Source organism: Andrographis paniculata, unplaced genomic scaffold (assembly GCF_009805555.1).
Source record: "Andrographis paniculata isolate CXL003 unplaced genomic scaffold, ASM980555v1 Contig80END, whole genome shotgun sequence".
Lineage (NCBI taxonomy): Eukaryota > Viridiplantae > Streptophyta > Magnoliopsida > Lamiales > Acanthaceae > Andrographis > Andrographis paniculata.
The window spans coordinates 3,712,266-3,724,866 of NW_026137618.1; the positions used below are offsets into that span (position 1 = coordinate 3,712,266).

The 12,601-nt window shown below is 29.5% G+C and overlaps 1 protein-coding gene across 1 annotated transcript; it reads right to left on the reverse strand.

Annotated features, from left to right (window-relative positions):
* Positions 1 to 3,803: 3,803 nt before the first annotated feature.
* LOC127241052 (lysine histidine transporter 2-like) lies at positions 3,804 to 9,257 on the reverse strand. Its single transcript, XM_051259945.1, has 7 exons — positions 9,122 to 9,257; positions 7,535 to 7,915; positions 5,796 to 6,189; positions 5,023 to 5,128; positions 4,835 to 4,926; positions 4,679 to 4,747; positions 3,804 to 3,902 (listed from the first exon to the last, which is right to left on the reverse strand). Exons 1-7 carry the CDS (start codon positions 9,172 to 9,174, stop codon positions 3,804 to 3,806), a joined length of 1,194 nt encoding a protein of 397 aa, XP_051115902.1. The 5' UTR covers positions 9,175 to 9,257.
* Between the last annotated feature and the right edge of the window lie 3,344 nt (positions 9,258 to 12,601).

Consider the following 12,601-nt stretch of genomic DNA (forward strand, 5'->3'; position numbering starts at 1 on the left):
ACCGGAGCCGAAACGACATGACTCTCCACCGGAGCCGAAAACAGTTGACTCTTTATGAGAGTCGAAAATGACATGACTTTCTACTGGAATTGAAAATGACATGACTCTCCACCATAGCCGAAAACATATAGATCAAAAACAGACAAGCTGCGGACATATAGAAGTTGGCAGACATAACGCAAGCAACAGACTAACAACGGACATATAGCAAATAGGAGATAGATTTTAGGTCGCACGTAGGCAACGGATGGTATAATCTCAAGATAGATTTCAAATCGGACACAGACAAGACAGCGGATAGATGGCAGATAACAGATAGATTTCAGATCTAATGCGGACAACGGACAGATGGCAGATAGCATGATCTCAAAATCATAATCCGGTAGAATGTACCCGAAGAAACACGGGTTGGTAGGTTATATCTACGGCAAGAGAAAAATAGACTCTGATACCATATTCGAAATTTTTGGGGAAACATAATGAAAATGCCTTATTGATCATAGAAATAAGGGGACTATATAAAATGGGATAGACTCAAACCTAAGTAATCTAATATATGAATAAGACCAAATTTAAATATAAATATACTAAGGGTGTGTTTGTTTGGGGGTTTGGATTTTGAGTTGGGATTTGAACAGTAAAAATTTTGAATTTGAATAGTTGTATGATGTGATATAAATAGGTGTTGATGTGATATTTTGAATGTAAAATTAATTTTTAGTATAATATAAAAAATGAAAAATAGGTGTTTGATTTGATATGGGGGGGAAAAAAATTGGATGAATAGTAAAAATCTAATTAAATCCCCCAAACAAACACACCCTAAATATAAAATTGAATATCTAAAATATCTCAAGAGTGGACACTTGAATACTTGTATTTTTGGGTGAGGTAAGGATGAACAGATACGAAAGAAAATCCAAATTCACTCTTAACCTTCCCCTTCCAACCTGTAGATTAGTTTCTTGTCGGTTTTAGGAGGATGACAGAGTCTCTCAATCCGGGGAGATTCTTTTGTAGGACTATTCCCTTGTGCACATGCACAAACGGTGACATAGAGACTTTAAGCCTCTGCACTGCACGGTTGATTACTTCAGGAAGCAACGATAGCTTTGGGCTTTCCTATCTGAATGCAGAATTTCACCAAATGTCCAATCCTGCGTAATTGTTTCTGCCACTGTTGGCCTTAAGATCTTCAGGGTGTTGAACAGCTCTTCGAAGTTGTTTTGGAATGGCGTCCGGGAAAATATGGCACGCTTTTCTGTCTTGAGCTGAACTAGTGAAGTCCAAATCTTACTCCTGTGCTTACGAGAAGTATGGCCTTCATCAAGAATCATTAGTCTAGGTATCATAAGAAGTGTCCTCCTCGCCTACAGTTGCTTCATCCATGTGCTTTGGCGCCGTTAACTTCTAGAAAAGATTGTAGCTAATCCTCAAAAGGCATCCCCCTTTCTTCCACGAATATATTTTGACCATGCGGATAGCCTCCATACCCCGGCATCTGATCCACGCCCCTCTAAAGAGATGGTCAGCAGCCGCACTCTCGTCGCCGATGAACGCCAGATTGTTCAGATTCTGGAAATGAAACTCACAGAACTCTACTTCCCAGGTACAAAGTATGTTGGCTGGGATGATGATCATGGGAAGGCAATATGGAAACATCTTTAGATACGTCTCAAGGAATACAAATTGTCAGACGTGTCTTTCAGATCCCTGGTGCAGGAGAAATAATGCATCCGCCCAGCCTAGGTAGATTTGAGTTCTTTAACTAGGCAATATTAGTACTGCCTGCCAAGTTCTTCCAGAGGAACTCAAATCCTTCTCGCTGGTGTTCGTACAGAGATTCTCGTACACCAGCCTTGATGCTCCAAATAGAACCGCTAGTCATATAAATAGGGGTAGCTGCACAAATTTTAAATCAACCTGAAATTGCACTGACCTATTTTCGGATAACATAGTAGTGCAGAATTAGGAAGAAAAGATATATTAAAAGGAACAGTTTTGATGTTACCAACAGTTGGATGATTTTCTGATTTTAGTTCTTCAAAGGAAGCAATCGATATATACTTACCCACGGAGGAAGTACATCCTTTGGATGATTCGCCACATGTTGACAACAGATACAATACAGTCCTTCTAATGTCAATTCATGAAGCCCTTGAGCACATCTACGCTCCTGAATGTCTACCTCCTCCCCTCCTCTTGCACATAAACAGCCTGCAAGCCACCTTAGTTATCATATTGCTTTCTGAATAATAATAATAATAATAATAATAATAATAATAATAATTGTGCTGAATTAATCCTCAATCCGTGTTGAATCATTTATTCTCTATTGAAAGTAATTGACTTACCTCACGGCAGGTAATCTTTTCCATTTCTTCCATAGCGCAGTTAAAGTTTAACTCATTAATCGAATCGTCCACCTCCTTCATCAACTCAATTTTTCTCTGCTCCTCGTCTGTCAGTGGCACGACATCATCCTCAAAACTGAACTTCTTCGGAAGTGCAGTACTTTTCAGCTTCGATGGTATGCATTGTCCCAGACGGTTGTCCGAGAATGGATTCTTCCAGAAACATGGAGATGTCAAATCATTTTGGCCTCATCTTCTTCGCTTTGGCCCCTATCATGAATAATCTTTACCTTATCCAACAAAAATAATTAAATCATACTTCGATTTCTATTAGATATCAGAAAGAAGTAGAAATGATGGTAAACAATGAGTTTTTATTATATATAATGATTGGATTTTACCATTTACCAAACAATGTCAAGGGTATGTTTGTTATGCTTTTGAATTACGGTTGCTTGTAAGTATATATAATTTTAAGAAAAAAATATATAGTTATTAAATACTATGTTTGTCTCTTTTTTGGTCTTGTCATTTGTATTATGTTTAATGTTATTATTTTTTGTTTAAACAATAGCTTAATTTGATGTGATTTTGTGAGAAGAAAAACATGTATTTGGATAAAAAAAAATTATGAAAGTTGCATAATAAAAAAGCTTGAGTCAAGACATAGAATGTAGTGTAAATCCAGAAGTTAACTTAATAGTTCCCACCCCTCCGTAAAATTCGGCAAAAAATAAAACACAATCCTATTTCCAACCTTGCACTCAGTCCCAATTCTCATTTGTATGTACATTCACAAGATCATGTAGGGCTGGCAGAATTTGTTCCACACAGCATCGGTAGCTTTGCTTTCTATGGAGTTGAACACTAGTTCTCCCATTTCCTTCCCCCCAAACTAATATCAGAAAAAATTTCAAATAATGCACTGAAATTGCAAGAAAATCACTAAACCATGAAGATTCAATTAGGGATCAAAGATAGAGCAATATGAATAATGTTGTTGGAAAACATAATAGTACAAGAAAACCCTAAACAACTCCAAAAACTAAAGAGACTGCTTTTATTTATGTTATACTTTACAAAATTTGAAGTTATTAAGAAAACTTAGAATTGTAAAATGTAGGACAGCTTTTTGTAATTGATTCAAACACATTTAGGTAACAATTGTTTGTTTAATTTTCATCTAATATATTTCATATACAACCAAATATATAATAAAGCTTATAATATTACTGGCAATCAAGCAGGGCACAACCTCCATGCCATCATCATGTTAATATAAACATAAAATGCCAAATAAAGCAATTTGTAGGTTTTGCTAAACATTATGATCCAGTCCCACAATAATGGAAAAATAGATCGATATAAACATAATATATATATATATATATATAGAGAGAGAGAGAGAGAGAGAGAGAGAGAGATTGTGAAACAGAAATGGTCCGACAATCAGGAGAAGAATTTGTAGGTTTTGCTGAATATTATGATCTGCCTCAGTGCTCCAATGGGGGCCAGAATTGTTAATAGAACACCAACCACAATGCATCCCTGCAAATTAGTAAGCAGTTAGACAGATAAAACAATCTGAATATATATATATATATATGAAAATTCTCAAATCTAGCTTGGATAAACTTATCATGAAATTTATTTGAAGTGTCACACAAAATTTTTTATTCGACACGATTTCCAATATATATAATATAATACTCCATTCTATTCTCTTATCAAAAGTCAACGTTGCAATACAAAATAATCACACTCAAACACTAAACACACACATCCATTTATTCACTTAATTTCACAAAATATTATCCAAAAAATACAATATATAATACACACCTAAAAATAAAAAGTAAACAAAAATGCTTAGAACCTCACTCCCTACAATTTTTTTCAAAATTCTTCGTACCTCACATTAAAAAACACCTAAAACTATAAACACTCAAAACACACTTTTGGTTTATTTTAATAACTAGTTGAATGTCATTATTATTAGAGCTAAAAATAGCTTCGCAATGTGAACTTATTTTACTACTGCACTGTAACTCATGTGAGTACAAGAATTTATTCATATTCTGCCCATACATTCATCCTATTAGTTATCCTAACTTGCTTTGTAGCATCATGAAATCATGAAATCACAGATGATAGTCACGTGATCTCAGAATTTCAACACGAAAAAATGCAAAATATAGTAAGTTATGAGACATAAATATAGTCAAGAAAATATCAATCAACATATATATATATATATATATACATTACCAAAATTAATAATTTTTCGTGTATGTGTAGTATACGAAGAGATTTTCTAGAATTACCCAGTTAGCAAACCAGGACAAGCTAAATCTTCGAGGCTTCTTGAGCGCGAGCCATATAATGCAAGGAAGCTGCAGATAGCAAAGGTCATTATTATTAAATGAAAATATTAATTAGTTCATCAAACAATGTAATGAATCTTTGATTAAGGTTCTTACATAGTATGTTGTTGGAGCGAAGGCAAAACCTCCGAAGAAGCTGAGAAGCCCACCAAAGAAAGGGAATGTGATTGCCAAGAACATTGTCAACACTGGATGGAGCCATTAATCACTTAATGATCAGAATTTGTACAACTTATCGATGAACAATTTGTAATGAAATGTTGATCTCAGTCAAAGATTCTTACCCACATAACTAGTTCGAGTCACCAGGCGAAGCTTCCATGAAGGCTTGAACTTCAAATTCATCAGTAGGTATGATTCGATCATGTCGAACACAGGCATTGCATAGATCTGAAATATATACAGATATAGTGCATACAACTTGTTACAAAAAAAATATATATATTGCACTTTTGGTCCTATACATAATTGTTCAAAAATTAATTTAGATGTTTGATTTTCCACAAACCAATTTTTCTGTCCGAAAACTTGATAGTCACGTAAATCTAACACTCTAATTACTTGTATTTTTTAAATTACTCTTGTCACTTTTCATTTGCATTAACTTTTTCAAAAGTATCATATCAAATGTGAAGTTTTACTATTCCTCAAAATTTCCGTAGCTCCAAACATTCTCCAAAATATATATAAACAAAACCTAAATTTTTCAAAAATAAAATAAAATCATGACATAAATAACAAAATCCCATCCTACAAAATCAAAGGAAAAAAAAACAATAATTATCAAGCATATACACATAAACAAAACTATAGGTTGAGTTAATTCGGATGCAATTTGGAGTTTTAAATTAGTTTGAAAAATAGTATAACTATAATAGAAAATACGATTTGCTGTGATGCAAATATGCACTAGATGGAATATTTTGAATAAAAAAATAAGTTTTTGATACAATATTTTAAATGAAAAATATATATTCGAATGAAATGTATTTTATAATTTATAATTTCTTTAGAATAATATACTTGAATTAGATCTAAAAATTTTGTGAAGTCGTACCTGATAACTCCCAATAACATGGATCACGACGAATGCATTAGCTGCAATGATAATCCATTCAGGTTTTTGCAACGACACGAGGATATTATCTTCGACACTGTTCCCAAATACGTAGTAGCCAATAAAGGCGACGGGGAAATAGCAAAGGGCGACAACAATGTAGGCGACGATGACACCTTTCCACATGGGCCCTTTGGACGGCTTCCCCAGAGTGGAAGGGATACCGGCCTGGATTTCAAGAACGACATTGTGGCCAGCAAAAGCAAATGCGACGTCTCCCAATGCACTCAGAAATCCGAACAAACGCCCGGCACCGGTAGACGACCGGGGAGCATAGCTCACTTCAGGGGCAACCCCTTTGTGAACAGTAGCTCCCCAGGCTATGGTGGAATAGCTGCACATTCAAGTTAACTATGAACTTAGAATTGAAATTAGATGTGATTTTTTAACTTTTTTGAGTTTTGAAAATAGTAAAAAATTGGTATTTGATATGATGATCTGTGAGACAAAAGGGTTTTTGATTGAATGCTTTTGAAAAGGATAGTACGGAATTTTCAAAATTGTAATCTAAAAAAAGGCTAGATAAAGATGAGAAAGATATTATAAATCGACTTTAAATATTAGGAAATTTTTTTTTATGTGGGACTTTTTATTTAAATGTATTGCAAATTAGTTGAGTAAGTAGCTTGGACACCCTTGCTAGCTTTTGTCTTCTAGTACTAAAATTGTCGATCATCTAAGTTTTTTTCATGGCATTATTGAAATTATACCTCTATCGAAATAGATTTTTTGGCATACAAACACAACTATATCAAACTAATTATATATACGGCTGCAACTAGGATACTGATTCATCCTAATCAACATGTAACATATTATGCTTCCTCCGTCCATTTTCTAATGTCCTATTTGATATTTACACCATTTTTAGGCCATTAGGGTTTTTGTTATAAAATGACAAATTTGTCTTTAATCTTGTGTATAGAAAATAAAAGAGTAAATAAATGGTAAAAGAGTAAATTTTGTGTATAAAAATAAAAAGAGGACAATAATTGTTGGACATTCCAAATAGAAAAATAAGATGTTAGTTTATGAACGGAAAGAGTAATACATTGATGTCGGAATAAAAAAAATTATACGTAAAACAATTGATTAATCTATATAATACGTATTGTATTAATTGTAGTCATATGTGGTATATAAGATTACTATATGCTGAGTGGGATTAGTTAGAATACTAATTAACCCTAGTAAGGACAAATGCATAAACACTTTTTTACCATTGCATAGTAATAACTTACAAGAAACCAAGCACAATTCTACTTATTATCCCCTAGTAAAAATATTAGTACTTTCTTTCTATTTAATCTTTTGATTTTATTTCTAATTTAAGATGTCTTGAAACTTTTTCTAACTCTTATCTATTTAGATTAGCTTGTTACTCATTCCCTCTTCCAAATTTATTTTCACTTTCTTTTTTGGTTATCATCCAAATTTATTCGTATTTCCGTTTTTAGTAACAAAATACCATCTTTTCTATCTTTTTCTATTTTTTCTTTATCCAAAAAAATAAAAAATTTTATTTTTACCTATTTTCCTCAAAATCTGTAACCGGTCAAATGAGCACACAATTGGATGACGGATGGAGTATCTTTTATCCTTTCATAAACTCAATTTAAATAAAATATATATATGGTCAAAATTGTCAGAATAAAAAATATTGAGATGATATAACATACCTCAAGGACATGATGGCGGCGGCAAGAGAGACTCCGGCGACAGAGTCGAGGTTTGGAAGGTGAGAGAGGACGAGATGGAGGGCGCCGAACATGATGGTGAAGTAGGAGAGACGGATTTCTTGGTCGGGCTTCGCAATGTCGTGGATCTTCTTGAGGGACTTGCCGCCGGTGACCATGTACACAATGTTGACCCCGACCTCCACCATTAGCTGCTGCGGCACCACGATCCACAGCCCCAACTTCTCCCCAAACGCCGCCTGCCCGAGCTCGTGGTAGCGGTCGAGCCGCCTGCCCGGAATCATCTCGTGCATCTCCACCATTTGCCACAGGGTGTAGAGTGTGATCGCCCATGACAGTAACATTATTGCAATTCCAGGACCCCTAATATTGAATTGAAAGAGAAAAAGGATTAAAATTGTTGACACAAAGAACCATGAGAAAATACACTTGCAAATAGTAATAAATATAGATGTCCATCCGCCCCATTTGAAAGGATTTTTTTTTTTTTTTTATTAAAAATAATCATATTTATTGATTAGTAAAAATATGTAAAATAATTTAATATACACTGTATAAATAAAATAATGATATTTTTGTAATTTATGTAAAAATAAAGATATTTTACAAAATATTTTTACTATATTAGATAAATGAATAATTTTGAATTGGATAAATAAAAATAATAGTACTCTGAATGGACGCTGATTTTGTCAAATTTGTACATAATTAAGACTGATAATCCATGTTCTATACAGCAATAGCACATACAAAGACATAAAATGCATATTCTATATGAGTGTGCTGATCTCATCAATAATTATAATAATAATAATAATATATAATTACTTTATAGTATACGTTGATCTAGTTAAATCAGCATTACTTTGACTTGGCCAAATCTGCATAAAATCTATCTATAGTCGAATTCAAATATACCGGTGTGTTTTTTTTGATTGAGTTTGGGAAAATTTGGTTTAGATTTGATATTAAAATAATATTTGATGGGATGTTCTGTATTTTATCCGGTGTGCACTTTCGGGTAGCGGCTGCATGTTCCAACGTCACCAAAAACAATATTTATATATATAAGAATTGTATCTTTTTTCTTGATACAAAATTTGAACAAAAGCATAGATGATGATCGCTTTTTCCATGGAAATTGTGGTCTTATATACAAATTATCAAATACATTTTTTTTTCTAGCTCTTAGACCTTAATCTTCATTGGTTATTTCTGTCACATAACAAAGATTCCCCAATATCTATCTATCAGAAATTTTATCTCATCTCCGTATCATATTAACAACAAAATTACAAGTATATCGATATTAGTAACTAAAAATATTTAAAACAACCATAATCAAATCTAAAAATATTACTTTGATTTATTTTTATTTAATTATATATTTTGGTATATATATTCTGAATTTTTTTCAGATATATATAATTCGAAAAACAAACCAAACCAGAATAAAGCAAATACAAAATAATTACAAAACCACAAAAGCGAAGTAGAGAAAAGATGGAAGAAGAAAGCAAATTATATTAAAGATATAGATATAGATTATATATATATATATGTATGTACCATCCAAGTTCAGACATGGCGTAAGGGAGGCTGAGAACTCCAGCACCAACCATGGCAGTAACATTGTGAAACGTAGAGTACCACCACTTGGATTTCCTCGAAGACGTTATCGGAAGCCACTTACTCAAATCCTCCGTCTCCTTCTCCGCCGCCGCCGCCGCCTGATTTTCCGGCGCCATAAATTCCGATCGCAGATTCTTCTCCAAGACGAAGACTGATCAGGATTCTTGTTTCCTGAACTTGATCTAAGGTATTAACGGTGTGTATGTATGTATATATATATATATATATATTACTCTTCACGGGTCTAGGGCAAAACCTAAAACTATTGCTATGCAGTCCTTTATATTTTTTATATATACAAAAGTAGTTAAATAATTCATACTTTCTTCCGGTCACATAAAATTATACTTTCTCCATCCCCTTCTAATTATTACATTTACTTTTTTACGGAATTGTATTTAACAATATCCTTATATTCCTTCTATTAATATTATAAAACTATTATGTTTTAATATAATAATAAATATTTAAATATCAATACTAAAAAAATAAATGAAACTTTAGAGTCATACAAACGTAGTACTTATTTGACTATACAAATTTTTAAAAAAATAGTAAAAAAAAACAAAAAATCTTTTATGTAAAAAAATACTCTCTCCGTCCACTTACAATATTTACATTTATTTTTGGCGCGGTGTTTAAACGGAGGGAGTAGTATTCTTTTACTAAAATAAGAAATATAACAAATTTGGATGACAAGAAAGAATAAATTTAAATGACAGAGACAATAATATTTAAAATTTAACTCATTTACATATATGTAATAAGTAATAATAAATAGTTTGTTTGGATGATTTGTTTGATTTCTACAGTTCTCAAATTATTTTTCTAAAATATCTAATTAAATATTTATTTTTAATTTTTAGATTATATTAAAAATTTATTCTATATTTAAAACATCTCCTTTACTTCTATTTATATTATCTCAAATAAAAATTCAAATTAAAACTCCCAAACAAATAGGCTCTCCAAATTTAGAGGATATATATATTTCAAAAGGTGTTGAGGAATTATTTAATCTAAATATATTATTTTAAAATTAATTATATTTGAATTCAATATAAATATTTTTTTATGAGAAAACTAATTAATAAATAAAAATGCAATTTGAACTCGTTTTACATGATTAAGTAATAGTATTAAATAAGTCATGAAAATTGGAAATATTTTTTAAATAAGTAAGTGTATAAATTTCATTTCATATTTTTTTGGTCAATTAGGATCTGTCCAATTAAGTTTATTATATTAATTTTGGTTCAAATTAAATTAAAGTTACCATCTATGGTTATTTTTTTGCAACTACACTTAAATTTCTGTAATTACAAAACTATTAATATTCATTAATTAGAAAGAAAATATCTAAAGAAATATTATCTCTTTCTCATACAAAATATCTATTTTTTTTCTTTTTTTTCTACATAATTTGTATTTTTTCTTTATTAAAATATATTGTACATTGTAATTTTATTTTAAATTTTATTATTTATCATTTTAATTAAATTAAAATATTTAATTATTTTAATTTTAATTTATAATTATTTATATTATATAATAATTATTTTAATTTTTTAATTATTTACTAATTATAATTCTCTTAAGCTTTTATATCTAACACTTTTATTTGGATTGCGAGAATATATAAGTAAGAAAAAGAAGAAAAACAAAGAAACAAAAGCATCAAAATATTAAATATACTTAATTTTTTTATATAATATTAAATCAATAATATTTTTTTATTTTTAGTAATGATAAAATATTTAAACATAATACTCTCTCCGGGTCACGATCCTTTTCATTAGGGATATTATACTTTAGTTTGTATAAATGAGTAAGTTATTAATAATAAATTATAATATTATTTCATTATTTTTTATATGAGTGGAGTTGTTGATATTTTAAATATTTTTAATATTATTTCTTAATAAAATACATATAATATGAATATTATTTTATAAATAATAAATTTTATATTTTATCCGCCTCAATTCAAAGTATATTTTTACCATTTTTGTCGGTTTTACTCAAAAGTATCTTTCTAGATTTTTATAAAAGTAATCAAACACTAATACCAAAATTCGTCTTACTTTTATTTAAATTACAAATACTCTATTACACATGCAATTACTTTTCACGTAAAGTCAAAAGACAAAAATGTCAAAATCTTATATAATTTTACTAACTAATAAAATATTATTGTTTTTTTATTTAGTTTAAAAACTCCAAAGAATTCTTTTCAAATGCTACAGAAGAAGTATAATAAAATAAATAAAAATTGTATATATTTATTTATAATTAATTTAAAAGTAATTTTATAAAATTAAGTTTTAATATTGATAAAATATTTGTTTATCGGGAAGAGAGATAAAAATAAAGAATTTTGAAGGAGTCATATGTGTAGGAGATTAGAAATTTAATTAAATTGATTTATATTTGTTAAATATATTTAAAATGAATAAATTTAATAAAAATATAAATAAATTATGTTTTATCAAATGGAAAAAAAAAAAGAAAAAATGATCATATTTGGCGAAAAGGTATGAGTAATTTTTTTATTATAATTGGATATTATATATATAATAATAATAATAATTACTTGTACGTCGGCTTTTTTATGTAGTACAAATAAAAATATATATATTTTTTTGTTAGTGATTTATACTACAAATACAATACATTTGTAAAGATATTTTCGATGGTAAGTATAATAATACAAAAAACAAGGATCATTACTAATATATTACTCTGTTCGTCCAATTTTTTTTGTCCTAAAGTATATTTGCACGATTTTTTAGGTGATTGTCTTTTTGTTATGAATTGACAAATTTGTCCTTAATTGTATGGTAGAGATTAAAAGTAATAAATGAATGAAAGGTAAAAATATAAAATTTGTATTTTAAAAAAAAAATGGCAATAGTTGTTCAAACGTCCCAAATAAAAAAGTAACACATTAGTTTGTGGACAGAGTATAATTTAAGTTGATAGTAATTAATACCGGTAGTTCACATTCTCTCGGTCGTCTAGATCTTCTAGAATTAATTAACTTTTTTTCGGACACATAGTTAATTAAATCATTTTAAGTATTTTTATTTAATAAAATATTGAAATAAAAGTTAAAATATTTTTATTTTAATTTTTAATATTAAATATTTTATAAAAAAATTTATTTTGTAAAAAAAATTATAAAATAAATTAATTAATTAATTAACATTACTAATTTAAATGCAATTAATACGAGAAATAATAATAATAATAATAATAATAATAATAATAATAATAATAATAATAATAATAAAGCAATACATCAAATTCCTAAATTTGGTTATAGATAGGGATAGTTGATTATGACATCAAAATTTACTCCGCATATCGAATATTGTACCAAAATTTTTTATATGGTATTTTACCGTACAAAAACTA

Bases quoted from the DNA above. Each gene is read 5' to 3' on its own strand.
- LOC127241052 (XM_051259945.1), bottom strand. From the start codon at position 9,174: ATGGTTGGTGCTGGAGTTCTCAGCCTCCCTTACGCCATGTCTGAACTT. The intron at 6,190-7,534 runs GTATGTTATATC...TTGAATGTGCAG, and splicing joins GCCGCCATCATGTCCTTGAG to CTATTCCACCATAGCCTGGG. The intron at 5,129-5,795 runs GTACGACTTCAC...TATATATTTCAG, and splicing joins ATGTTATTGGGAGTTATCAG to ATCTATGCAATGCCTGTGTT.